At 42.1% G+C, this 27,688-nt stretch overlaps 4 protein-coding genes across 4 annotated transcripts; 2 read left to right on the top strand and 2 right to left on the bottom strand.

Annotated features, from left to right (window-relative positions):
* Nucleotides 1-258: 258 nt before the first annotated feature.
* Nucleotides 259-12,952, top strand: znf292a (zinc finger protein 292a). Its single transcript, XM_015969940.3, has 8 exons — nucleotides 259-509; nucleotides 2,454-2,608; nucleotides 3,389-3,467; nucleotides 3,663-3,798; nucleotides 3,921-4,123; nucleotides 4,205-4,341; nucleotides 6,276-6,417; nucleotides 6,575-12,952. Exons 1-8 carry the CDS (start codon nucleotides 360-362, stop codon nucleotides 12,734-12,736), a joined length of 7,164 nt encoding a protein of 2,387 aa, XP_015825426.3. The 5' UTR covers nucleotides 259-359; the 3' UTR covers nucleotides 12,737-12,952.
* Nucleotides 12,953-13,886: 934 nt separating this feature from the next.
* Nucleotides 13,887-18,280, top strand: orc3 (origin recognition complex, subunit 3). The gene is made up of 20 exons (XM_015969938.3): nucleotides 13,887-14,006; nucleotides 14,113-14,167; nucleotides 14,251-14,348; nucleotides 14,422-14,560; nucleotides 14,656-14,760; nucleotides 14,856-15,019; nucleotides 15,097-15,236; nucleotides 15,317-15,476; nucleotides 15,551-15,664; nucleotides 15,748-15,881; nucleotides 15,964-16,027; nucleotides 16,100-16,216; nucleotides 16,315-16,394; nucleotides 16,594-16,727; nucleotides 16,795-16,889; nucleotides 16,969-17,057; nucleotides 17,144-17,285; nucleotides 17,357-17,473; nucleotides 17,554-17,633; nucleotides 17,938-18,280. Exons 1-20 carry the CDS (start codon nucleotides 13,983-13,985, stop codon nucleotides 18,041-18,043), a joined length of 2,157 nt encoding a protein of 718 aa, XP_015825424.3. The 5' UTR covers nucleotides 13,887-13,982; the 3' UTR covers nucleotides 18,044-18,280.
* On the bottom strand, nucleotides 18,137-22,167 carry LOC107392253 (akirin-2). Its single transcript, XM_015969939.3, has 6 exons — nucleotides 21,982-22,167; nucleotides 21,542-21,744; nucleotides 21,267-21,410; nucleotides 21,003-21,152; nucleotides 18,689-18,760; nucleotides 18,137-18,595 (listed from the first exon to the last, which is right to left on the bottom strand). The coding sequence occupies exons 2-6, from the start codon at nucleotides 21,711-21,713 to the stop codon at nucleotides 18,585-18,587; spliced, it is 549 nt and encodes a 182-aa protein (XP_015825425.3). The 5' UTR covers nucleotides 21,714-21,744; nucleotides 21,982-22,167; the 3' UTR covers nucleotides 18,137-18,584.
* Nucleotides 22,168-23,639: 1,472 nt separating this feature from the next.
* On the bottom strand, nucleotides 23,640-25,922 carry LOC107392251 (cannabinoid receptor type 1B). Its single transcript, XM_015969934.3, has 2 exons — nucleotides 25,783-25,922; nucleotides 23,640-25,254 (listed from the first exon to the last, which is right to left on the bottom strand). The coding sequence occupies exon 2, from the start codon at nucleotides 25,239-25,241 to the stop codon at nucleotides 23,811-23,813; it is 1,431 nt and encodes a 476-aa protein (XP_015825420.3). The 5' UTR covers nucleotides 25,242-25,254; nucleotides 25,783-25,922; the 3' UTR covers nucleotides 23,640-23,810.
* Nucleotides 25,923-27,688: the final 1,766 nt, after the last annotated feature.

Genomic DNA, 27,688 nt, shown 5'->3' with positions numbered 1-27,688 from the left:
GGTCCACTTGGTTGTCCTCAGCTGCAGGAAATGGCTGACAACGTTTGATAACAATCATTCTTGATGTACAAGTTTTAGGAATGATTGAATTGAGATGACTGAATGATTGTGGGACTGGGACCCCTCCAATCCCAGAACTCCACCTCTAAATTTCCCGTTTTTCCTGTTTTCTGGAGTAGATTCTTCCTTTCAGACTTCCCCATTCTGCCCTTACACCCTGCTGTCGAAACGCCTCTTTTGTTGGCATCAGGGGGTATTATGTATGGGGAGCACACTCCCTTCCCCCTCTTTGCGTGCGCGTGCGTGTGCCAGTCTGGCAGCGTAACATCTGTGCGTACGCGGTCGTGATTGTTGTGAAGATGGCGGAGGGGGAGACAGAGAAGGAATATGATACACGGAAAGCTATCGAGGAGCTCCAAGAGCGGTTCCAGGCTTTGACCACGGCTTTAAGAGAGAGTTCGCAGTCTTCGTCGGAGGCTTCCCTGCATTTCTGCCAGGAATTCTGCCAGGTTAGCCCGTTCTCCTCCTGCTCATCCCGGGAAGCCTGCAGCCCCTCTGGCTTCCTGGCCGAGGATGCGCGTCTACGCTCGCTACAACAATGTAGCTAAGAAGCTAGCAGCCCTGCTAGCTGCCTCGCATTTCAAGATGGGGGGAGAAAAAAAACTCCCTACGGGTTACCTTTCTTTCTCTAATTGACGAATATGCGTGACATGCACTTATTTGCAAAGCCTGACAATTCAAGAGGCGTGTGATCGCTGCAGTATCTGCCAACGGTGCAAGCATTACTCGTATTTTCCAGGCCGATGAATGTAGCTAGCTGGTATGCAGGGTCCCCCTGTCCTGTGCAGTGGTCATGCTGTGCAAAAAAAAAAAAAAAAAAAAAAAGGAATAGCTGCGTTAGCTAGATTTTCCTGTGCTATTGCACTCGCGTGCACCGGTAATGCGCGTTTGAAGTAACGGGAACGCTAAACCGGTACATCTGCATGCTGGATTGTGATGTTATGAAATTAGGTTAGTTTTGCGAGGGTGTTTCATTGAAAAATGGAGAGCGGTGATTTTTTCTACCTTCCAGGATGCTAACCCGGGCCTTTTGCACTAATTAATCCAGCTAATCAAGTAATCGCAGATGTTAATTACACGGTTATAGTCATCTTCTCTAAAACGTTTCACATTGGTGTTTTGTAAAACAGAGCGCCCCGCCTGCCTAAAAACGCTGGTTTTGGAGGGGAAAGTGTGCCAGTGGTCACTGACTCCATTACATCCTCCTCATTAATTAGCTGGAGGTCTCCATTTGTTGGCGAAGCAGGACAAATTATTATAATCTGAGCCAAATTATTCTGATTTGATGGACTTGTTATTGCTGTTTAAGCATCTTAACTTTTAGATTATGTTCATATCGATTTTTCAAATCTGTTTACAGTTTAGTCATTCAAGAGAGCTCGATTTAGTGTAAAATTTACACACTGAGCAACACGTTCAGTTGTGTTATTTTACATTTCATTTGAATGCATTGAGGAAATACCAACTCTGACCAAGTGCCATCACTAAGCATGGATTTGCATGTAATTACATTCGTGTATTTGGTATCAATAATCTATGGAAAATCTGAAAATCATCACACTTTTGTAATTTGGCATTAATTAAAATTACAACTTTCTTTAGCTGTTGATTTGTTTTAAAATGTACATCATCTACTGTCTAGTCCTAGCCTGGCAAAACAATATAGTTATTTAATTATCTGCAAAGCAAGAATTTGGTCTAGTTCACTAGGCTTGTCCAGTCCTGCTGTAGACATTCGTCCTAAAAGGAAAATATTAACAGAGATGCACCAATTCTGGCTTAGTGAGCCGATACTGATGTCCTATTTTTGAACAAGTCTGACCTCTCTATACAGATTTTGTGCAATTCCACTTTATCTCAATAAACGACAACATTAAAATCGTTGACCCGTGGCGACACAAATCAGTTGATTTCTAATATAATGGCCGATATGCGCTGCTGATTTAGGGTCATTTTTGTGGCCTTTATCTAGAAGTTTTGCAGCTTTTTTCATGCAAAAATGTCAAACTAATAACATCGGTATGTCGACAACAATTTTGGGCACTGCACTGCAGTACAATCAAATATTTAAACAAAGCTAATAAACCAATAAACTGACCGTCTATTAAGTATACATGACAGGTGAATAAAAAAAATGTTAATCTATATTGATATCTATATATAGATATAGATACAGAAAGTGTTTTTACCCTTTACTTCTTATTTAGATCTCAGCTGCTGAGCTTGCAGTACTTTTTTCAATCCTTCAAAATAAGAGTCTCTACTCCAGTCTAAATTATTAGGTATATAAATATATGAAACAGTATAATAATAATTTCCACCTCAAAATCACTGATTATTTAAGTATCTTTTCATGTAATTTCAGACTGATTTATGCTTTTTTGTTCTCACAGGTCTTGGTGGAACATGCAGGCCGTTGGAAAACAGACGAGGACCCGCTGCCTCTCCTGGAGGTTTACACAGTGGCCATCCTCAGCTTCGCGAAGGCTGCTTCCTGTCTCTCCTCCGAATGTGAAAACGTGCCACTCCTACTTGAAAAGTTAGCGTTGTGAGTGGAAACTTTTACCCAATACTTCTTATGTCAGGTGACTGTATTGACACACATCATCTTATACCATACTATAAGAAAAACGTGCAAAGTCAGTGAAAAAAGCTCATGTGAAGAGTTTGCAATAAAGATTTGGTTGCACACAGGCTGTGCTAAACATGAAACATTATAAACGTTGCAGCAATGGTCTGCGGGGGCCACTGAGGCAGAGGGACACTGGAAGGTGCCACATATTTAGGACGTGCTATGAAGAAATACAAAGTGATGTCGCTCAAATTTAAATGGAATTATTTGTCCAGTTTTGTAAAATTCTGCCAAATTTGAAAATAGCTCGCTCCCCAGAATTATTATTTTTAAATTGAGTAAAAAACTAAAACATTTCAACTGTTTCAACAGATAATTTTCATTCCTTCCTACCAGTGGCATCTTTAAGCAAAGCTGTGAGTTCCTTCTCAGGTAGTTTTCTTTCCTGCACACATGTGAGAGGAATGTTTTTCAGGTGCTTCAACATTACTCAACTTGGTAGAATTTCATTCCAGTTTTCCATCTTTTATGTGGGGCAGGGTTATAGAACCCCCCCCCCCCCCCCCCGAAACATGGAAACCTTGCACCTTAGGCGATCATGTCTGAATCTATATGTTTCTTGCTATAGTTGTGGTTTGTAGCTCAACAGTGTTCACCGTTTCTTCCATGCATATTTCTACACTGGTGGTGTTTTGTAGAGAGTGTGCACATCCTTGACCTGGATCTGGATTTAACAAATGACTCTTGGATTCACAGGAGCTGTGCGGAGCTGCTGCTTTCAGTGCCCCAGCATGTCCCTGGTGCCTTATGGAAGGAGTTTCAGTCCTCCATGAAGGTCAGCATCCTCCAGGCTATCAGATTTTTACTAAGCGTTGCATTAATAAGCAGTAAAAGAAAGTAATAAAGACTTTCTCAGTGTTTAAAGTGGTAAGCGTGTTTGGGATAGTTCACTCAGGTCTTTTTTGGTCATATATTGTGGCCAAAACTTGAGATATGTAATTATTTGATACGTTTTGATGTTCTGCTGCAGTTGGCACACGGCCTTTTGCAAGAAAGTGGGAGCACGCAGCTCCGGCTGCTCTCAGTTCTGGCACAGCAGGACGGCGTCTGGGCCAACAGCACATTAAGCAGCATCCTGTCCAATCAAATTCCTCCAACCGAACAAGGTTAGTCTTAAATGTACTCCTAATGGGTTTGAGACACATCACAGTGAATTGTGCTGCTGTTACATCGTAAAATAGGTGAATCGTCTCATATTTGTGGTTTTTGCTCCTTTTTTATGCTCTAGTGCACGAGTATCTTGAATCAGAGGGTCCCACACTTGTCAACATGCGAATAAAGCACCTTATCAAGGTCGACAGTATCGATAAAGCGGCTGTCCTCGCGAAGATGTGCTCAGAGTTTCCGGGGTATGAAGGAAAAGGGAACTTCAAACCGACCTACTTGCTTTGCATCTGCATGACAAAAAGCCAAGAGCAACTGATGGAAGAAGTAAGAATGCTTTTTAGTTTCGGACACGACGTTGACGCAGCAAAGGATCTGATTTTTATTTCTGGTTTTGTTTCGTACTAGATCTCGCCGGTAGACTGTAAGGACGCTCTTGAAATGATCTGCAACCTGGAGTCGGAGGGGGACGAGAAAGGAGCTCTGTGCTTGTGCACGGCCTTCCTTAAGCGGCAGCTGATCCAGGGAGACGTTTACTGTGCTTGGTAAGTGTTGCGGTTCCTTTCGCGAGGAGGCGTCGGTTCATTTCACTCGTAATGTCGAGCACCGCCACAAGTCTAGCTTTGTGACAAATGCACTCAAGGGGTTAGCCCGAGGGTAGGTGGAGCAACCATTTAGGCGTATGAATAAACTTTTTATCTGGAGTCAGGGATTGGTTGTGTGAGTAGCCCAGCCCTCTTTGTACAAGTTATTTTTGGATTCAACCTAAAACTCCATTCAGAGATAAACATTTAGCTTACAGAGAGAGAAAAAAGTGGAAATTTTGGGATAAAAAAAATGAAAAAGGCATTTTTACAGTAGCCCAAATAAATAATTATTGTAATTCTTGACCAAAATTATTATTATAATAAATTAGTATTCTGGGTGGGCTTATACTGGGTAAATTACAAAATTGTAACAACAGAAAGTTTTTTTTTTTTTACCCTTTACTCCTTATTTTGATCTCAGCTGCTGAGCCAGCAGTATTTTCTTCAATCCTTCAAAATAAAAGTCTCAAACCACATCTGATGCTTGTTAAAAGGTTTATCCTTTGGGAAAATCTCTACTGCAGCATAAACTGTTGCTGTGTGTGTGTGCTGAAACAGTCATTTAAACTTGAAATAAGTCACTATGGTTCATTTACACGAGGTATTATGTTTATTTATTTGGCAGACGCTTTTATCCAAAGCAACGCACAATTTCTAACTTATAAGGCATGTTGTGATCTGTGGGAGGAACCAGAATACCCGGAGGAAACCCACTCATGGATGGGGAGAACATGCAACTCCACGCAGAAAGGCTGCAGCCGAGTTTTGAACCGGCAACCTTTTTGCTGTGAGGCAGCAGTGCTAACAACCGTGCCACCATGCAGCCCCATTAGTTTTGGTTTGGTCTTTATTCTAGTGCTGGTTTAGTTTTTTAAACTCAAATCATTTTCTGGGGAAAACATTTTGATTTGAAGCTGGGAAACCAACAAAAAACGTTCGTACTTAATTGTTTCTTATATAGTCCTAATATGCTTTTTAAACAGTCATAATCTGTAAATCTACGGGACATCATGTAAAAGATCTCAGTCGTCTTAATCTCAACAGAGTCTTTCCAGCATGTGCAAACGTGCAAACTATTAACATTTTTGTTTCTGCTTTCAAATTTCCAGTTTTCCAACAGTTTCATAAAAGTTCTAGTCACTGCTTCCTTTGAGGGGGAAGTGTTGGAAACTTTGGTGAAAAGGGAACATTTTACAAACATTTTGTGCATTTCTGAAGGATGTGAAAAGAAATTATAAAAGCTTATTAAACTATAATAAATCTACGTGTGGAAAAGTGGTTAACACGTTTTTTCAGTGGTATGCAAAGTCACATGTTGGCGTCAGCGCTGGAAGTTTTGACCCACTTTTTAACTCCTGGTTAGGATGATGGTCAGACTCTACACTATATGTGTTATTTAACACAATTTTTATACAAAATACACTGACTTTGCTTCACGGGAGGTGCAGCCTGTTCAAATAGAGTTGTGAAGATATTGAAATGATTACAGCCAAAAGCAACAGCGTGTCTGAAGTGAATGTGAGCGGAATGTCAGCGGTAACTGTCTGCCATCTGCTGAGTATCATGACAGCTGCATGGGCTTTTAACTTGATACTCAAAAGGTGATTTTAGCTCGGACACTGTCCCTTAATAACAGTCGAGAAACTAAAATGTGAAGCCAGGTCAAATTAAACTAATTTTACATTCTGAGTAATTGCATTGAGTTGACCTTTAGCTGTTAACATCTGCTGGATCCAGTTTCACAAACTGGCACAAAATATGAGAAATATGTTCACCAGTCCAAGTAAAAACAATAAAAAGTGGCACTTTCAACAGATTTCATCCAAACACTCCTGGTTTCAAATAATAACAAGAAGACTAGCCATTATCTTGACTTTTATTAACTCTTCCAGGGAACTCACTTTGTTCTGGAGTAAACTGCTGATGCGGTTAGAGGCTTCAGCTGATTCCTTTCTCAGCCACAGCAAAGAGATGGCTCTCCTCTGCAGAAACGTCTGCCACATCCTGTTTCTCATCAAAGTAATCCAAAACGAGGTGAGGAAAAACAATCCTCATGTACATAATTAACAGGCAGTTAGTGAATATTTCACTTGGTTTATGCACAAAGATGCACAAAGAGAAGGTCTCAGATCTCAGTGTGTTGAAATAAATTCCTTGGTATTAACTGTATGTTTTGTTCTCTCTCTCGTAGGTTGAAGAGGTGGGGCTTCCAGTATGTGTAGAAATGTGCATTCAAGCTCTGAAAATGACCTCCACTGATCATAAAGACAGCAAATCTACCATCTGCAAGACTATTTCCTGCATCTTGCCAACTGATCTCGAGGTTAAACGTGCATGCCAGTTGACAGAATTCCTCCTGCAGCCTACCGTTGACTCATACTATGCTGTGGAGTCACTGTACAATGAACCCGACCAAAAGCCAGAGGAAGACGGGAGTCTGCCAGTGCCCAATTCTTTACGCTGTGAGTTACTGCTGGCCTTGAAGACACAGTGGCCTTTTGATCCAGAGTTCTGGGACTGGAAAACGTTGAAACGCAACTGCTTAGCTTTGATGGGTGATGAGGCAGCTATAGTCTCATCTATTGACACACTCAATGACCCAGATGATCACGACGTGGAGAGTGCACTTGGCAAGCTTCCTGAATACAAAGATCTAGAGGACTTCCTCTTAACCACTACAAATGAACTCAATGAAATTACAGACGAAAAAGAAAAAAACAGAGAGGCCAAAAAACTCCGGGAGCAGGGGTTCGTGTCTGCTCGGTTCAGAAACTGGCGAGCCTACATGCAGTATTGTGTTTTGTGCGATAAGGAGTTTTTAGGTCACAGAATTGTTCGTCACGCTCAAAAGCATTTCAAAGACGGGGTGTATCTTTGTCCAATTTGTGCTGACGGTTTTGAAAGTAGAGAGATTTTGGAACCCCATGTAGCATCACATGTCAAGCAATCATGCAAAGAGAGACTGGCGGCAATGAAAGCTGCGAGAAAAGTAACCAAACCATACCAGTCCCCGAAAAGTCCGACGAAGTTCCCTAAGGTCACAGCAAAGACAAGCATGAGTCCTCTTAAATCCGAACCGCAAATCAGTCAGGGTTTGGCACCCCCTGTTAAGATAGAACAGACTACATCCGACACTCAAATGAGTCAGGACTGTTTCTGTCCTGTGAAAAACTGCACTAAGGCTTTCAAGTTTTTCCGTAACTTGATGGCTCATGTCAGATCCCACAAGGATGACGACGAGGCCATGAGGTTTTTAGAGATACAGAAACAGAAAGTGGTGTGTCAGTACTGCAGAAGGCAGTTTGTCAACGTCAGACACCTTAATGATCATTTGCAGATGCATTGTGGTAGCAAACCATACATCTGCATACAGCTCGATTGCAAGGCCAACTTTAATTCTAATTCTGAGCTTCTCATGCACAGAAAAACACACCCTGAATTTAAAGCTCAGTGCATGTTTCCAAACTGTGGCCAAGTCTTCAGTGAGGCCTACTTACTATATGACCATGAGGCTCAGCATTACCTGACCTATACCTGCCAAACAGATAACTGTGGCAAGATATTCTACTGTCAGTCTGAATTTTTGGCTCACCAAGACCAACACAGACCAAACAATGCAGTCAACAATTTCATCATTCTGAACCAACCCCCTCCTGCCGCTGCAAATGTACAACTGCCGCCTAACAGCACTCCAGTGAAGGAAGAGACCCATTCTGCTATTTCTAGCTTTGACAGAAGTATTACAGCTGTTTGTACAAAAGAAACAGCAATGGCAAACATGTCACCATGTAGATCAGCTGAGGTTGCTAAAAAGCCTGTTAGCAAGAAAGTGAAGCACTCGATTGAAAACATGCTAGGTTCAATGGCAGTTCAAGAGATAAAGGAACCTGAGAAATGCTACACTCCACTCACCAGTTCCACTCCAGCACCTGCTGATGTGAATCTACCACCAGACATATCACATATGCATCATAATGTGACAAGCCATGGGAATATAACTCCAGTGAATCCTGTTCCTGCTGCAACAAATCCAGTCGCAAGTCCACAGGATCATCTTTGTAATGACGTACAAGGCAGCAAATTTCCGAAGGTGCTACCACAAATAATGACTCCAAGTCAGATCAAAACTGAAATTCCTTCTTCGCTGCAGGGCTATCCCTCCAGTTCACCCGCTGTTCCTGCAGAACGTGAAGAGAACTTGCACTGCTGCCCAAGTAATGAATGTTCTCGGGCGTACAGTACAAACAAAAGTCTGTCTAGGCATGTGAAGAAGCAACATCCAGAAATTTTCGAAGACTGGAAATTGGCTAAAAAATATAACAAAGTGGCTAAAATCACAGCAAGAAGGGGGAACAGGCCCCCAAATAAGCCAGGGGTTCTATGCAACAAACCGGGCATGCAGCAGATGGATTATTCAGCAGGTTGCTCAGCGCCACCAGCTGAGTGTTTTCCTGGATCCGTTGAGCCTGTACCTATTACTCCAATGGTCAATCCAACAATTTACCCATCCTGGGTTTGCCAAAACAATCCCAGTGTAATAATGCAACCAGACATGTCTCAATCCTGGTCTCCGTCGCCTATGAATAACTGCTATCCTGAGACCTTTAATATGAATGAGTACCCCCCTCGCAGCTACCCCCACTGGCAGGCTGACCCTTATCAATCCAACTTGCCTCACCCATCTGACAGAGATCATTCAGTGGCAGCTATGCACTACTCTTCTGTGTCACATTCTACTTCAGATTCAAGTTTGATGTCCCAGTATGTATCCAGCTCACTAATGCTTGATAATGGGGGGCAATTGCATAATGGAGGACATCAGTATGGACTCATGCATTCTGACAGTACTGGGGAGAATGCAGATATGAGGAAAAACAGTACAAGCATGATAGGACATTTGGATAATGGAAACAGTATCTCAACAATTGACAGCCTTCCCGATGGAAGTTACCACACTCCGTATGCTCAGAGTGAAAACTCTTGTCTCACTCAGTCCTCATCAGTTGATATTCCAATAAAAAGTGTCAGCCCAGAGGCTAAAAGCTTAGAAAAAGGCATAAATGTAATAGTAAAATCGGAGAACCCATCAACGCCTGGATACGAACAGATGGAAAACTCTGTGGATGGCATGCTCAGTCCGAACAGTGTCATTCACTCAGATTTTCCTTACGATGAGGATTGTCCTAATGCTGACTGTCAGGCTAACAATTCAGATGACAAGACTGGCGATGCCGATGCCCAAAAAGGAAAACGCAGCAGGCTGAGCAAGCGAACCAAATGGCCCGCAATCATTAAGGACGGGAAAGTTATTTGCAGGAGGTGTTTCAGAGAGTTTACCAGCACCAAATCTCTCGGAGGTCATCTTTCAAAACGCTCACAGTGCAGACCTCTTGATGAAATTGACCTGACAGCAGACCTGCCGACGTCATTTTTGGATTTCCTTAATGACCCCCATGTTCCTGACACTAATGGATCATTGTATAATTTGCCAAATGGAGGATTCTCTGAGGAACCATGCAACTTGACCACGATGAATTCACCTCTGATGTTGAAGAAGGAACCCCAGACCACAAACATAATGGACCATTCAAAACCCTTCTCAGCTGGCCCTGAAGACCAGCAAGAAAAAACACCCGAGCTGGCTAGCCCTCCAGTTGCTGGATGTTATCGGGAGAGTAACCTGATGGAAGTATCACATGGATTTCAAAAGATGGATTTGATTGAGGCTGCGCAAGCAGCACAGGAGAAAATTCAAAATGTCTTGGCCTTGGAGCAAAATTCTACTCAAAGCAAGAAAACCCCTGAAATAGAGAAAGGTAAAACACCAAGTAAACGTGATGGGAAGCCTACTGAGAAGATACCTAAACCGTTTAAGTGTGACCAGAATGACTGTGAGTACTCATTCATGACGAAGGAGGCTTTATTCAAACACTTGTGCAAAATGCATGATTATACCAGCGAAATGATCGAAGAGCTCAAAAGAACCCCATCCAAACTGGCTCCATATCCATGTCAGATTTGCTCAAAAACGTTCACAAGAACAACGGGGTTGAGAATTCATTATGAAAAAGTTCACCGTCTGTCAAAGTCAGAAATGCAGAAGTTAAGAATCAATGCTCGAAGTCGGCGTGCATTCAGACTTAAAGATGGTTCTGTTAAAAATAATCGCCCAAGCACTGAACCCAGCACCAGTTGCACCAAAAAGTCTGCATCTGTGATCCCTATTTTAAAACAGGAACCACTTGACATTGCAATTGCACCTCAGCCGGTTATTGAAAGCAACCCAAATCTCCCTGACATCCCTTCAGGAGAGGCTGTAAAACGGATCTCGACACCAGAGATGTCAACTGTTACACGTCTACCGTCTCCACAAAACTATCTGGCTGAAAGGATGCATGAAGACGTGGCACCTCCTGCCCTTGAAAGGCCTCCAGAGCAACCTAAGGTATCTGTCACAGACAGGAGCCCAGAGGTGAAAGTGAAAGTCAGTGTGAAAGAAAAATTGAGTCCTTTAGCCAAAATAAAGGTGCAGCAAGAAAATTCTGATATGTCACAGATTAAAGTAAAAGAACCAAAGCCCTCCGCAATGTCTGCTTCGTCTTCTACAGCTTCTGCATCATCCTCCCCAGAGAAACCAAGCAGCTCTAAAAGCACACCAACAAAGGAGGAGAGAAAAGAAAAAAATCAAAAAAGGCTGAGTTTAAAAATGTGCGACACAGACAATGCCTACAGCCCGTATAGACCTTATCGCTGTGTTCATGAAGGATGCACTGCAGCTTTCACCATCCAGCAAAACTTGATTCTCCATTATAGAGCCATGCATCAGGCATCGCTGCCCTCAAGCAAAATCGAATCCGAGACAGAAAAGGTCGCTGTTGTTGATAGACAGGAGAGCATTGAGTGCATAGGAAAAGATGACGAGGTCAGGTGTCAGGTAAGAAATTGTTCCAGGGTGTTCATGGGTATCACAAGGTTAGTGCAGCATTACCTCTTACTTCACAAGTTCACCTGCGACAAAGCCACTGCCATGATGGCCAGTATGACCCTAGGAACGTTTAACTGTGACCGCCCAGAATGTGCTCTCCCTTTCAACTCCGTGGAGAAGTACATTGAGCACATTAAGAATTTCCACAAAGAGATTGCTGTGTCTGACAGAGGATCAGTTGATCCAACCTTCCGGTGCCAGTATGATGGATGTGACCGTGTGTACACTACAAAATCAAACCTCCTTCGCCACCTGATCAAAAAGCATGATTATATTTATGATCCCAAAGCGAGCGACGGAAGACGAACTAAATCAATCGGGCTCTTTCCAGGGATTAATAACGGGAAGGAGAATGTAGACAATAAATTCAAAATGAAAAAGAAAAACACTAAAAAGAAAGACGGGAAATCCATTGAACACTGGACTAGTTTTGGCAAGCCTACACTAAAAACCCACGAAGAGGCATCAGCCATGTGCACCAAGAAGTCCCCCCTGCAGTATCCGTGCATGATCATCGGCTGCGACGCAGTAGAGCGGGCTGAAAGAAACATATTCAAGCATTACACAACTCATGGCCTCACAGAAAGATACATAGAAGATCAGAGAAGTCAGTTCATTTTCTGCAAAAAGTATTCACGCTCCAGATTCAAAGATGCAAACAAATTAGAAGGAGCAGAAAGTTCTTCTTCTGAAGAGACGGAGCTTGAGGAAAGCGTGAAGCCTATTGAGGGGAAAACGGAGGAGACTTTGGTGGTGGAACAAGAAAAAGTCGAAGAGAAAGTCGAAGAGAAGGAGGACGCCAAGCTGTCCAACGATGATAGCGCAGAATCTCAAGCTTCCAATGGCACAGGAGTCGGACCTAAAAGGGGGCGTCCTAGAAAACCTTCACAGCCTACACCAGCATGTCCAGAAAGGATGCAGACCCTTAGAAACCGCTTGACTGTTAACAGTTCCGGAGAGAACTCAAATCCCGGTACCCCTTCGACCCAAGAGCAACGAGAAGATGGGGCTTCACCGGGATGTTTCAAGCCTTTAGGACTCGAGGACTCCTTCCTCAAGTTCTTGGAAACCTCAGAGACAACAGTTTCTTCTAAACGTAAAATAAATGAGAAACCCAATTCTGAGGTGCCGCACAAAAGACAACAGACTCCCAAACTGAAATCTGGAAGTAAAAGTCAAATGACGAACGACATTAGAGGTTGTGAGAATCTTATAGACTTCAGAAACCCTGTAAAGCTAAATTCTGTGAGTAATGTAAAAATTGTTATGGATAAAACATTTTCAGATGGTGCTGAACTTTTACTTAAGCAGCTACAACATATGAGACCCACGGTTATTATAAAAAAGAGGATTTTTAGTGAATCATAGCTCATTTTGTTGTTGTCTTTTTGTTTCCTACCCTGTCTTACTCAGGATTTGAGACGTTATGCTGCAGAATGATTTGTTTCTTAATGCATCAGATTTCCAACTGTTAACAGTCATGGTCACAGTTAACAATGAAATGGCCTATTTTGTACCTAATTGAAAAAATATGTCTCTGATGATTTTAACTATGTATGTTAGTTATAATAACCAGGTAAGCTATAGGGCATAGATTTTAGAACCATGTTTGTATTTATGCTTAGTACTGAATATGTTTTTTTTCTTTTACTAAATGGACACCTTTTAAAGAAAACTATGTTTTTATAAATATCCCTATGGGATTTCGAGTCCTGTTTGTATTTATTTCATCCCTTTTCAACACTAGTAGACCTATCTGTAATATTTACATGTCTTCCACAAAGTGTTCAATAAAATGTTACTGGTTCTTTTTTATAAAAGCACGAGTGAAATCTTGTCTTTTTAAAAATGTCATCAATTTGATCTACAAATACAACAACACAGCTGCTTAAACCCAGTTATTCATGAAATTGTAACTTCTTGAATTAAATAAACTTTCAAAGATGATCTCATAAACCATTTTAATTTATAGCACATTTAAAAACGGCATGATCAAAGTGCTGTACACGGAAGGATTAAGATTCTGGGAAAGGGATAAAATGCAGCATTCACAAATTGGACGAAGCTAGAGCCAGTTTAAAAGATTTAAATTATACTTTATTATAATCTGCAGAATCACATTCATAATGTATTGTCAATATGTTTACTTTATTCATAAGTAGTTTATGAAGCTGTTCTGAATTTATAACAAGCTCCATTTTTATTTTTATTTAAATTCAAATAAAGCCAAATTACTTTTAATCTAAAACTAAAAGATGTGGTAAACAAGACTAATACACATTGTGGATTACATGCATTTTATAATACACAGAAAATGTGTTTAATATTTGAGTCATTCAATTTTTAGACAGCTTTGTGATATTTAAATATAAACACACAAAATAAAATATATGTGTGTGATCACGGTTACATTTTGTTGTCTATTATATTCTATGGCGGCATCTAATTATATGCTATAGCGGCTACATCTAATTATATGCTATAGCGGCTTGCCATACATTCTAACACTTCCAACCTTTTCCGTAAACGTCACTCTGGCGGGAAGTCGCGGCTACGTTTCATGAAAAGTAGCGTTTTTTTAAAAAAGAAACTACTACAAAGAGTTTGAAGAAAGATGGCCACCTCTTCTGTTTCAAAGGTAACTTCTTATAGCTTGTTGTCGTTCAACGACGTTTCTATTAACAAAAATGGAGACCTCGCGATATTTGCGTCAGACTCGACTGTGTTTTGCTGTGTCCCTTTAGGGCTGCTTTGTTTTCAAGCCCAGCGCTAAAAAGAAGAAAAAGACCCTTGATTTGGGTGAGCTATGTTACATTAGACAGAGAAGAGTTGTTAGTTGGATCTGTTTGTTGCGATATAAACGTGTCTGTATTTTTACACAGAGAGCTATTTCACTGATGGCTGTGAAGATGCACGGAGCAGTGAGTTGAGATTCGAGCTCTGCCAGGATCTGTGGGACCAAATCAAAACTGAGACAGAAGTAAGAACAAATTATAATATCAAAAAAATACAGAGAATGTGCAGATCAGCATAATCTTTTTTTTTTAAATAAGATTTTACAGGATGAGCTCAACAGAAAAGTTCTGGACAGTTTGTTGGAGTTCACCAAAAAATGCTCCTCCATCCGCCATCACAGTGACTGGACCTCACAGATGAGAGCAAGTGAAATTCCCACAGCCGCTCTCATCCTTGGTACCCAGTAGTTATTGTTTTGTTTTTTCAAGCTGCTAACTTGCATTATTACAAAAATCCCGCAAGCTGCATTTGACTTTCATCTCTCACTGCAGGCGTGAACGTCACAGATCATGACATGACCTTCCAGAGTCTGTCTGAGCTGCTCCAGACGTCTGTCACCCCCCATGTGGCGTCTGTGCAAGCCAAAGAGTGTGGAGGTGATGGGAAAAGCTTCAAAATATACAAACGCGTCAGGATTTTACTGTAAATGTCACAATATTCAGGAGTAGACTTTTTGGTTTTATTATTTCAGCTCTTAAGCATTTGATGAAGAAGGTTCTGGAGAGATTGATGGACACGGTTGTAGCTGTAGGTGATGATGATGATGATGAGGTGGAGGAGGAAACGGAGCAGCACCACAGGAGTGTTCACTGCTCCTTGACGACTCTCTGCGATTGGTATAGTAAGAAAACAAAGGTGAGGACACGACGCAGGTCCGCTCATGCAGGTTTTTAATTCGGCGAGGTGAAAACAAACGTTTTCTTGGGTTTAAGAAATCCAGCAGTGGAACTCCCGGAAAAAAGCGCAGTTCTTTGGTCGTTAACGAGCAGCAGGAGCCTCCGGTGGTGATCGTCTTCAAAGATTTGGAAGCTTTTAATCCGAGAGTTCTTCAGGACTTCATCCTTGTCTGCAGGTGACTTTAGAGCAGACACGTGAGAAGCTCTCACGGTTTACGTTGGAAGGTTAAAACTGCGTCTGATGATTGATCCACAGCCGTTACGTTCAGCGTCTTCCCCTGATGTTTATCTTCGGGATCGCCACGGCGCCCAGCACCATCCAGCACATGCTGCCTCACTCTGTGTCCTCGCTGCTGTGCATAGAGCTCTTCCAGTCCCTGTCCTGCTCTCAGCATCTCACCACCGTCATAGAAAAGGTGCCTTCACCGTGACATCTGTGCATGCTGATCGAAGATTTTGAATCTGATAAAAGTCCATCCCTTCTTTCCAGTTGATCCTGACACATTCTTTTCCCTTCAAACTCAACGGGAAAGTGATGCAGGTGCTGGTGGGCATCTTCCTCTACCACGACTTCTCAGTCAAAAACTTCATTAAGGGCCTGCAGGTGAGGATCGGGGTCTAAACGAGTAAGGTATGTAAATGTAAGGGACTGATTTTCTCCCGACTATCTTCCCGTCCTGGGTGCAGCTGGCCCTGCTGGAGCACTTTTACTCGCAGCCCCTCAGCGTGCTGTGCTGTAGGAAGGAGAAGGCTCTGCTGAACCTGAAACACCTTCGCCATGATGACCTGGAGAGGGTCAGGCAGCTCCCGTCGTTCAGGAGGTGAACAAAACCAGCTGAGATGATCATTTTCTATAACTGAATGAAAAAAAAAAAAGCTCTTTGTGTTAAAATTCGTTTTTAGGTTTGTGGAAAAGCAAGAAATAGAAGAGCAGGAAAAGCTCAGGACGGATGACTCTCATTTAAAGGTTTGTTAAAGATTTCAGTTTTTAGACGACTTTTTTTTTGTGCACAGGATTTTATCCTTTTTGTGATTTTAGAACGTTTGTCAAAAACTGATGAAGGATCTTCACAAATACCACAAGTGCTATTATCCCATTTTGAGGTGTCTCCACACTCTGACCTCATCGTTGCCTCGATACCCTCTCGGAAAACAGGCAAGAAAACAGTTTTAAACTTTCATTTAAACCATCTTTTTGCTTTGGTCTCACTTCGTTCTTTGATTTTTGGAGTCTCCTTTTTCTTACTGCTGCAGATCAGGGAGCTGCACTTGATTTGCCTGGAGAAGAACGTGTGGGAGGCGGAGGAGTACCAGTCAGCTGTGAATCTTTTAAAGTAAGCTGAGCTCAACATAAAACTTGTAATTTTTTTATTTTTTGAGGCATTTCTATTTAGCTATTTTGATGTAAACGCAATGCCATCTCTCCATTCAGTTGCAGCCAGTTAGATTTGCCACTAGGTGGCGACAAAGTTGTGGGATTTTTAGAGGTGTTCCTCCCCCTGGTGGTCAGTATTTTTGTACTTTTTTCTTCAGGATGCTGGCGAAAGACGAGCTGATCTCTTTGCTGCAGAAATGTGCAGAAATCCTGCAGCCCATCAGGTCAACTCAGATGAAGAGTGCTTGCGTCCAACTGGAGGAACTACTGTCCAAATTCCAGCAGCTGGATGGTAGTTCAAAGCAGGATTTTTAAGTTTTTTTTTAATTTATGATCATAATCTTTTGTTGTTCACACAGCACCTGCTACTGATCAGAGTACCGCTTCAGAGGAAAACTTCACCTCTCCAGTAAAAAACCTTCCAAAGAAAACAGATCTATTCCAGCTGCAGAAGGTACGTCCATCAGACATTTTTTTCTGTTCTTTGACGAAATACTTTTTTAAAGCCGTTTGGACATTTGATCTACTTGCAGACGCTGCTGGAGTCTCGCAGATCCAGGAAAAAGAGTCCGTTTGAGGCTCTACGTAACGAAGCTCTGGACTTTATCGACACTTTAGTGAAGTAAGAAATGAAAAATAAAACTTAGATCCACAAGAGTTGATTAAAGTAACAGAATAGCTAATTTAATGTGTATTTGTGCCAATCAGGAGTCACCTATCCCCCCCAGAGTCTCAGCCGCTGTATGAAGTCTGCTACTACAGTTCTTCAGCTGCTGTCAGACGCCACCTCAATGCTGCACCTCGCACCTCCATTCAGGCTGCACTCAGCAGCCCCTACCACTACCTTCAGGTTCGTCTTCATAAAACAACAGATTGCTCCTGTGGACGACGGTCAGATGTTGACGGTGGCTTTATTTTCAGAATGAGAGCTTAAAGTCCGACGACGGCACAGTGTCCAACTCTGCTCCGGATATCTGCATCGCATACAAGCTCCACCTGGAGTGCGGCCGACTGATCAACCTCTACGATTGGCTGGAGGTGAGTGAGACGAGCGTTTAGCTCCAGAGATGAGCCGATTTTCTGTCGGAGAGGTTTTGTTCGACTGTTTTTGTTTTCAGGCGTATTCCACCGTGATTTCTGCTGCCGAGGGGACCGATCCAGACTCCGACGGCTTCGGGAAAGTGGACGAAGTCAAACAGCATCCTTTCTGATTTCAGTTTCTCTACTAAATCTGAAAATTTTCAGTTAGAAAAACAAAACTAACAGTTGAGCAGCTGAAGTTTTTATTCAAACAAGAAGGGAAACATAGTGACACTTCAGGGAATTCACTTGTTTCACATGTTGAAGGGTTACACACACACACGCACACGAAGCAATTATGTCATTTTACTTTTTGCCCCTAGAAAATGTAACAGTCCTTGACAGCAGATGTGATCAGACTGATTTCATGGAAATCAGACAAAAAGATTTAAAATTTGTTTTTCCTCAACTTTTCCTTTCAGCGCTCGTTTCATCCGCGCCGTGGCTGAGCTGGAGTTTCTGGGCTTCATCAAGTCCACGAAGCAGAAGACCGACCATGTGGCTCGACTCACGTGGGGAGGCTGTTGATCTAATCTTCAAGGGGGGAAAAAAAACATAAATCTGTGGTTTTTGTGCTAAGTTGGACTCAAACGCACAGTTTTTCTGTAAATAAAAATCAAATGTCCCTGATTTTCTTAAGAGATATCAGTAAGGGGTGGAAATCTAATTAAAAAAAAATTAGCCCTCACTTTATGCCTATTAAAAAAAAGAAAATCACTAAAGTTCTTGCACTCCCTTTCAGATTGACCAGCAAATCCTATAAAATGTTAGAGATTTCCTCATATTTACATGCAACAAGTCTGGAATGCTGGGAGTCATTACAAAAGTAAGATAGCTGGAGGGACAGAGGCCACTGGTGGAGACGGGGGCCGCTCATTTACATCAGGAAGGACACGGCTGCTTACAACACACTGCCAACAACAGCTTCATTCAAACCTTGTTTTGCCCAACAGACGTATGGCACGGTAAAAAGTTTCATTTAAACTAGCTAAAATCAAATCTCTCCCAACGAGGAACTCTTAAGAAGCATCATGACGAGCTCGCTTCCTGCAAAGCGTCGGTGCCACACTCAGGAAACATCTGGAGAAGAGAGATGAAATACACAAACCAGACCCGTTAGCTGAATCCAGGCCAGTGGAGCAGGAATGTGGAAAGAAAAAAAGAGGAACTCACAGCTCGCCGGCTGCTCTCCGAATCGTCGCATTAACTGATCGTGTGTAAATTTCACAAAGGTGTCGTATTGTTCTGGAATTTCAGAAAGGAATCGGTTAACGCTGCCGTCACTCAGATGCAACACGTTAAAAAGGAGAGGTTGGGGAATTTAAAAGCATGTCTGGTGAACTAAAATGTGTTACAGAACATGCTCCATCTGATGGTTTCAGCAAGTTTGTGATTTATTCCTGCAAAACAACAGTAACCTCAGTTTAACTGACACTCTGGACATTTTGATCAAACACCAGTGCTGGGAGCGTTGCTATTAAAAAGTAATTATAGTTACGGATTACTTTGTCAAAAAAGTAAGTCAGTTACAGAGTTACAAGATTATAAATGTAACTAATTACCAAGAAAAATATTTTGTTCCTTTTTTATTATTAAAGCAAGAAAAATGGGGTCCCTTCTTAATTAAACTTAATTGACTATAAATTATAATAGTGAAATATAAATGACTGGAACACAGTAAAACATATGTCCAAGTTTTTTTTTCAAAAAACTGAATCATTGAAATAAATGAACACTTAACAGGAGGAACTACTAACGGGAACATTACACTTATCTAGACTTTTAAAATGTCACTGTGTGATATTTAACAAGACCCGAATCAACTAAAATTTACTATTGCAAATAGAAACACATGTAAAGGTTCCTGAGCCTTTAAATGGTCTCTCAGTCTAGTTAAATTACTGAAATAAATGTAATTTTGCACAGCATTCTAATTTGTCCAGCTTCACATAACTGTGTGTTTTAGTAGCATTTCTGTTGCTGATCTAGTAATGGTTAAATAAATAAATAAAAATCCTTTAAAATGACACTAGAAGAGACACAAATCTGATTAAATTTACTAACTTGGGTCAGACCCAAACACAGAAGAGCTGAAGCTGGGTGGTAAACACACACACAGGTAGTTCTGGTAACACCTTGAGACTGATGCATCAGTGTTACAGCGGGACTAAAATGATCAGAAACAGGTCACAGCTGGATGATCTAGGAAGGTAGAAGATCAGGACGTCCGAGCGGTGAACAGGTGGGCGGACCTTCGGGACATCCTGCTCAAACTCTGCGACTTCCTCGCAGCGCAAATATTATGAGTCATGTTTTCACACCGTACGACCCGGTTCTCGGAGGCGACCTGACTGCTCACACCGCACGTCTGGTAGCAACACACTGGATCTAAAAACAGCCGTTTTTACACGACACGTTGGACTTGTTTTTGTGTTGTTATTGATGTCTGTTGTCCTTCGGGAGTGCTGCAGGAGGACACGGGTTTAAGGGGGTTGGAGGAGGAAGACGAATGGAAAAGTAGATTAACGTTTTATCAGTTTAAGCAGCAAACATGCTTTCTTGACTATCGTAATTGTGTGCAAAAAAAAGCGTATAAATAAAAACGAACAAGGCGTGTATATAGGGCGAGCCGTGCTGACGCATGTTAGTGCATGCGCCGTGAGCGGTTCTGGTACTTTTTGGGTTGCAGCCGCTTGAAGCGCCGCTTCAACAGAGCAATACCCTCACGAGGGATGAGCAAACTAGCAAACGCCAGAAGTTCCTGCGAGCTTATGATTGCTGATCCATAGCTGGTCACGTTCAGCGCAAAACTCACCCCGATCTCGGATATTCTCACACGAGGAGAAAATTGGCTCAAAAAAGTGAAAAAATCGTTTAGTGTCCATTTACAGATCAGCACCCAAAGATCCTAGATGACGAGCGAAGATGAGTCACGAACAGTAAGTTGAGTAGATATTTACATTTTACTGTAATGTCTAGTGGTTAGTAACTGGCAAAGTAGCTTGAGATATTCTTAGAGCAGACAATTTGTTTTCTATTTCACTGTTAGCTCAAAGTTAGCCTCTAGTTTACTTTACCCGATAGAGTAAAACAAAATGATTGCGTGGCTTTTTAGAGGTCGCGAGAAATAACTTTACAGTCGCTCCTGTTACTGGCTTAAGATCTTTCCACACCGCTGCTGCTTTTTGGGGGGCTGCTGTTGAATAAAAGATGCCGGCACTGCAGCGAAGACTTGGAAAATTTGAGGGCTCACGTACGACTGGCTCTGGAACCAGGAAGTATGGAGGCAGGACAGACTGTAAACAAAGACCAAGTCCCTCTCTGGCCATTTTGAAAGGAGAAAAACTCAAACCCCCAGCTAGCTGTTTCAATTGAACCTTCCTTAACTTTACTGAGACCTTGGATAGTTTTGTGATTAGTTCACTGTAAAATTATTATTTATTACATCCCTCTACACAACATTGATCTGAACTGCTTCTGCACCAACCTGCCAACTTTGAAGTCATGGTCTCCTCATACTCCTCTCGCACCTTCTCTTCCCTTTCTTTCAGCAGGCGCTCACAAATCATCCCAACTTGTCTCAGAGTGAACAGAGGTTGTTCTTTTCTGGTTGGAGAAACGCCTCCCGAGGATGTCCCTGAAAAAAAAAAACAACAACAACATTAGTTTGAATATAGAACAAGGTGTTTGAGTTAATGTCAAAGCCATTTCATGAGTTTTTTTTACTGACTGGATTTCCACTCTCACCAACCTGGCATGCTGGAAACATTCATGGTAGACGCTTGGGAAGGGGACTCTGGAGAATAGCAGCACTCTGATTGTTGGATGCCTCCATCTGGATGCTTCCTCTTATGAATGCGTTTGTACTCTTGTTTGATGCTGTTGAGGATTTGTTCTAGTGGGTCAGAAACAGAAATGGGGCCCATCGGGTGTTTAGGTAACCCGTTTAAACCGGTGTTTGGTGATTTTTAGATGTGTGGATCAACATGTGTTAATAGGCCAGTTGGCGGACAGCAGTGGCTTTACCTGCGCTAAGTCTGGACGACGACTGTCCAAACGGTGAGGGCTCCATGCTGAGGTACTTCCTCGGGGAGGAAGACGAAGGGGGCACGGGGACACATCTTCGTCTTTTAGGTGAAGCAGGACTCATGAGCGGATCGAAATCCATGGTCCGTTTTAGGGTGGCTCCACACGCCATAACTTCAACTTGTGGAAGGTGGTTTAAAATACTGGCAATAAAGCAGTAATTAGACAACAACGAACCATAACTAATGTATGTTCTCAGTTTAAAGTAGGATTTGTTTATATTATCCGATAAATGCCTTTTAAACACTGCGCTGTTCTGCTTTCCTAAAAGAAGCTATCGTTAGCAAACCGATAAAAAAGAAAACAACGGTAATGCTAGCTTTGGATGTCGCTAAACGAGGGTGTCTACATGTCTTTTTGAATAAACTTAAACGTCTTACCTCTTGTTGCAAAGCAAATCTATCCGACAGCGTTAACCAACTCTTGGTGTTGTTAAAATTGTTTTCCCAAAAAGTTAAAGGGACGAGCAGCCAGCTGCGGGCCAACAAGAGCCAACAGATAAGGACTATAGCTAACGCTGCTAAGCAGCCTGTTTGTTGATTCGACACTGTCGGCTTCTTTGGGTTGTCACGTGACGCGCCAAACAGGGACGCTAGGGGTTATGGGTTATGTAGTGAAAAACGAGAGGCGACAAAATGATCTTGGACACGGGACGAAATACGGCCTCAATTAAGCTAAATTTATGCTTTTGATATTAAACTTTTGAATTTAAAAGTTATTACTCTGCTGACGTAGAGTATTTGTTCATCTTTTCTTTCTGCCTAAATGAGTTAATCCACAAGAGGGCGCTTTGACACACCCCAAATAGGAAAAAAGTTGAATTTACAAAACTTTTTTCTCAGTTAATTTAAATGCAATCACTATGAGTTTCTTAATAAAGATTATTTGCGTTGTTAAAAATATGAAAATAAAGTCCTGCAAGATTGCACAGCAGAGGTTTAGCTGAAATGCTGTTTGTGTACGTTCCAGTGTGGTTGCATTATTTGGATTGCATTTAGTTGTTGGGATGTGGTTGCAATGTAACCAATTCATCATATTACCGGTAATATACATTACCAGTCCTCTAAGGCTGAACTGCTCACAGTGATTTTATTAGGTTAATAAGTAGGTTAACAGGTGTTATGCACATACATAAAAATAAAAACCATAAAAATAATATTTATATGCATGTCATTTATATTATTAATAAAACAAAGCAGAGGATTAAAAGTGGGGGCTTATTTATTTTATTGTGGAAAAATTACCAGACAGTTTGACAAAAATAGATTGACATGTTTACTAAGCACATGTCAGTAAAGTGACAAAATGGCACATTTCACAAAATATGGCTGTATTACATGTAATAAAAGCAAATTTAAAAAGCAAAACCATGCAGAATTATAAAATATCACACTTAAAAATTATTAGATAAAGAGAATTAGTTCAAATATAATAAAATAAATAAATAAATAAGACGATATCCATACAAAATAGTTGTGGCCAAATTTTACAATTCTATGGTCTTTACATTTGATAATGACACTGTACAATTCACCACTAGCGACAAGCTTCTTTTATTTACAAGCATATTTTCTCACACTGAATATGGTGCATGGGTTTGTCTTAAATCACCGGCACAAGATTGCTCATATTATGTTACAAAATAATCACAAAAGGCTATTTTTTGTGTTTGTTAAAAGGAAAAAAAAAACCTGCATTTTCAAATAAAAAAGATTACATTTTTGAAAGTTGTCCCAGAAAAAAAAAGAAAATAATTACTGAGCAAAATGTTTTAGAAATATGCATTTTATCAAAAGTCAAGTCAAAGTCATTTTATTGTCATTTCTACCACATGTGCAAGACATACAGAGAAATGAAATTGAGTTTCAGTACACACAATTCAGAGATCAGACATACATGGGCAAGACACATGACAAGAATTGGTGACTGTGGTCATTCGCAACACGAGTCGCGCTACCTTAATAGATGAGAAGGAATTACATGAGGATAGGTTGGTGGAGGGAAAAAAGTACTGAATAAGATCAGACAATCCACAATACAATCAAAACTCATCCTGTTTATCTCAAGTTTTAACAATAAGTTCTCATTAAATCCCTGCAGTTCCACACTGCACCTAAGTTATTTTGGCACATTTCACAGTAACAAAACTCTTCTGTTAACAAACTCAACTAAATTTCCAGTTCTTCACACTTTTGCAGCACTATGTTTTTCAGACAGGCTCTGCCGTGAAAGTATCTGTACCTCCAGATATGGTGACCTGGGCCACTTTTACTTGGGTCTTTCTACAAACACTTCCATCTTTCCCCACCCCACCTGCTGCCGCCCTCACACTCCTGCTGTTCCAGTCGCTCTCAGTGCTGTAGTCCAGAGTCTGCGTCCCTCCTCGCCACATGTGACAGATGTTGATGAAAGCCCTCCTAAGGTCCTTGCTCCTCATGGCGTAAATGATCGGGTTCACAGTGGAGTTGAGCAGGCACAGCATGCTGCAAAAGGCGAACACGGTCTTGATGAAGTCGTTCACTTTCCCAAAGAGGTCGTACACCATGATGGCTAGGAGCGGGCCCCAACAGATGATGAGAGCCACCAGGATCAGGACCAGGGTCTTAGCCAGACGGAGGTCCATCCTGGCCTGCTCAGGCCTCACCGTCTGCACCTTTGCCCCCTCTGCCGTGTAGACAATCATGCTCCTCTGAGAGCTGCGGCTCAGCATGCGGACGGCGTGATGGTGAGACTTCCAGAGGATGAACATGTAGGCGTAGATGATGAACAGCAGCAGGATGCTTGTAATTCCAATCCAGAACATCAGGTACTTCTGGTCGATCAGAGGGAAGATGTCGGAGCAGACCGAGCCCAGACGCTTGCAGTTCCAGCCGAGCAGCGGCAGCAGCGAGATGACGATGGAGATGGACCACATCAAACTGAAAGCGATTACCGCCTTAGTCTTTGTAACGATGCGCTTGTACGCCATGGGCCTGTGGATGGAGATGTAGCGATCAATGGCGGTGAGAAACAAGCTGCCCACAGAGGCCGTGAAGGAGGCGATGACTCCTGCCAGCTTGAAGAGGAAAACATTTGGCGTGTCCTTCCTGTGGAGGACATGAAAATCCAAGAAACTGTAAACAAAAATGATGCTTCCTATCAGATCGGCCACAGCCAGGCTGCCTATGAAGTGATAGGAGGGCCTGGATCGAAGAGTCTGAGCGTGAAGGATCACACACAGCACCATGAGGTTTTCCAGCACCGTAAAAGTTCCCAGGGTGAGCGCTAAGATGACGATGGCGAGCTGTTGACCGGGAGTGAGGATCATAAAGCACTCCAAGTTGTCCACAAAGTCCTCAGTGCACTGTGCAGCTCCACTGTTCTCCACGGAGGTGGCGTTATCCAGGACAAAGTCTGACACGTTGGTGGGAAAAATGGGAGAAAGCGCTGTGAAAATGACCTCCTTATTCCCTGGGATGAGTTCAGGAACGGAGCTGCTGATGGAGGCAGAGTACGGTTTCTCAAAGTGGAATCTATTCTTAACCAGGCTGGAGTCAGCGGAGGGGTCGTCGTAGCTGGCATCGTTGGAGCCGAGATACTGGACACCTGTTGTTAGTGTGCTCATCGTTGTGCCTGCGATCCGGTGTGCAGCCAGCTTCATGGCTGCTGAGTGGCTGCAGGGATGCTCAGAGGAATGGGGTGTTAGTTAGCATTACACTCACACAACACATCTACAGAAGAAATAAGACATTTTTTCATGCGGATAAAGCATTTTCCTTATTTAAATGGTGATTTAAGCATATTAAGGTATCATTAAACATAAAATAAAGGAGATTTTTGTAATTTCAGAGAATCTGACTCCAGATCAGATGCATCCCAGACAATAGTGGGAACAGTGTATGAACTTGTAGCCCTGAGGGAAATCTTCACATTAAGAATGCAGAGCTTTTTTTTAAAACTAATTACAGGAGGTCATTAAGCATTAAAGCTTTCTTCCTTTTCCAGTAATCTCTTGAATAATTAGGTATCATGGGACAGGGTCTACAAACCTGATCAATCAACCGTAAACATATGACAAGGATCATGATATTAATTAGTAACAATCTAATCAAGTCAGATGTCGAGAAAAAACATTTTTAAGGGAATTTTTGAGTAAAAAAAAAATAAAGTTTATTTATGATGGTTAGATGTTTATTACTTACCTTTATTGAGTCGCTACAGATATCCTGGACCAGTCCATCCCGCGAAAAAACTAAATATTTAGAAAAGAAAAAAAGTTTGAAGTCTTAGAACAATGAACGCGAGACAGAAATTTGAGTTGTTGTGATGATCTGCCTGGTTAGGAATCCCGTGTGTGTCGGAGGCAGCCGGAGAGGTGTGAGTCTGTTTGGGAGCGCCCTCGCGGTTATATGGCTGTGCTTTGTGCGCCTGCTGGTCACGTGGTCTGAGGTGTTGGAGCGCAGGAAGCGCATCCGATCACCATGCAGGCTGTTTAGAAATGAACTCGGCAGCAGCTGCGCCCAGAACCTGATGATCGACTTAACAGAAAAATTTGACACAGCCCCGTTTAAAACACGCACTAACGGCGTGGAAAACTAATAAATAAAGGGATCTCTATATAGTTCAGACATATGTTTTGGTGTTTGGTTTTACTTGATCCTTTGTCGTTTTATTACTTTGGTTTTCTCCATGCTTTTAATTTCGACGTTATAAAAAAAGGAAGTAGCTAATTGGTTTGCAGACAAAACTGAAGCGTTCACTGCTGCAGCTTTGGTTCTGTTGAGCTTTTGTGCTCCTGCTTTCTGAAGCGCCGACCTTGATGTTGTTTAGTTAACAAAATTATTTTGCTTTTCAGCCTGCCTCCTAGGTTCCTTCTGCATCACAGATTGTGACAGATTTGTACTTATAATTAACAAAATTACATTTACTTTTAGTTATTCGCAGAGAGATCGCAGATACAAGCGGCCAAAATGAGTTTCCTCCGTAGGGTGGCCGGGCTCAGCCTTAGAGATAGGGTGAGGAGCTCGGACATTCGGGAGGGACTCGGAGTAGAACCGCTGCTCCTCTGGATTGAAAGGAGTCAGTTGAGGCGGTTTGGGCATCTGGTCAGGATGCCTCCTGGGTGCCTCCCTGGGAAGGTGTTTCGGGCATGTCCTGCTGGCAGGAGGCCCCCGGGTCGACCCAGGACACGTTGGAGAGGTTACATCTCCAATCTGGTCCGGGAACGCCTTGGGGTCCTGCCGGAGGAGGTGGTGGAGGTGGCCGGGGAGAGGACGGTCTGGAGCTCCCTAGTTGGGATGCTGCCCCCGTGACCCGGACCCGGATAAGCGGAGGAAGACGACGACATTTACTTCAAGTTATTCCCTTAATGAAGGGTATTTGGAGAATGCAGTATGTGTTTACTCAAAAAACAAAGAAACAAACAAAGAAATCTGTAAGGCATTGTTTATAAACTGTATGTAAAAGACAGTTACTTTAATATCTGCTAATTGATTAAAACTGGCATCAGTCTGTGGTGGTTTGTCCTCAGGGAGCTGAAGTCTCCTCCCCTGCCGGTTGGCTCGTGCGTCCCTGGAACAAAGAAAAAATGAATGATCTGTAAAAGCAATTTTCTAATCCACTTTACATTATATACCCTGAATCACACATATGCTGTACTTCAATTTAAATGAAAAGTAATTGTGTGTGTCATGTACGTTTTAGGTTTATTACCTTGTAATAATTTTTTTTATTAAAACGACTACAAATCAGACATACATGACGTCACCACAGGATCTTTCCTCTCTCAGCCTAGCTGCTATTTACCACAGGACCACAGTGGTTTTCCCCACATTTAATACTCCCTCTTTTGTCCTAGAAGGATTCAAAGCTCGCTAAACTCAGCTGTTTTCTTCTCCGTGTTTGGTTTGTTGATGTCAATACGGTGAGACGCTTTTGTAGTCCTATCGTCTTTTCACACAAAACCTTATAAAAACCTTTGCTGCCTTTCAAAAATAAGCAATTTCTTGGTCAGTAAATTTGAATTGCATTCATTTTTTTCTTCTTTCTGGGGTGCGGTGACCCATAGTCTGGAGGTTGATGGGCATGACTTAGGCTACCTATAGGGGT

The sequence above is a fragment of the Nothobranchius furzeri genome, chromosome 18, assembly GCF_043380555.1.
Source record: "Nothobranchius furzeri strain GRZ-AD chromosome 18, NfurGRZ-RIMD1, whole genome shotgun sequence".
Lineage (NCBI taxonomy): Eukaryota > Metazoa > Chordata > Actinopteri > Cyprinodontiformes > Nothobranchiidae > Nothobranchius > Nothobranchius furzeri.
This window is presented reverse-complemented; position numbering and strand designations above follow the sequence as displayed.

What these genes read in the sequence shown, in the direction of transcription:
- znf292a (XM_015969940.3), top strand. Translation starts at nt 360, where the DNA reads ATGGCGGAGGGGGAGACAGAGAAGGAATATGATACACGGAAAGCTATC. An exon ending in TCTGCCAGGAATTCTGCCAG is followed by an intron (nt 510 to 2,453) that starts GTTAGCCCGTTC and finishes TTGTTCTCACAG; the next exon opens with GTCTTGGTGGAACATGCAGG. An exon ending in AAGAGCAACTGATGGAAGAA is followed by an intron (nt 4,124 to 4,204) that starts GTAAGAATGCTT and finishes GTTTCGTACTAG; the next exon opens with ATCTCGCCGGTAGACTGTAA.
- orc3 (XM_015969938.3), top strand. Translation starts at nt 13,983, where the DNA reads ATGGCCACCTCTTCTGTTTCAAAG. An exon ending in TCACCACCGTCATAGAAAAG is followed by an intron (nt 15,477 to 15,550) that starts GTGCCTTCACCG and finishes CCTTCTTTCCAG; the next exon opens with TTGATCCTGACACATTCTTT. An exon ending in ACTTCATTAAGGGCCTGCAG is followed by an intron (nt 15,665 to 15,747) that starts GTGAGGATCGGG and finishes TCCTGGGTGCAG; the next exon opens with CTGGCCCTGCTGGAGCACTT.
- LOC107392253 (XM_015969939.3), bottom strand. Translation starts at nt 21,713, where the DNA reads ATGGCGTGTGGAGCCACCCTAAAACGGACCATGGATTTCGATCCGCTC. An exon ending in GTCGTCCAGACTTAGCGCAG is followed by an intron (nt 21,411 to 21,541) that starts GTAAAGCCACTG and finishes CTGACCCACTAG; the next exon opens with AACAAATCCTCAACAGCATC. An exon ending in GAATGTTTCCAGCATGCCAG is followed by an intron (nt 21,153 to 21,266) that starts GTTGGTGAGAGT and finishes TTTTTTTTTCAG; the next exon opens with GGACATCCTCGGGAGGCGTT.
- LOC107392251 (XM_015969934.3), bottom strand. Translation starts at nt 25,241, where the DNA reads ATGAAGCTGGCTGCACACCGGATCGCAGGCACAACGATGAGCACACTA.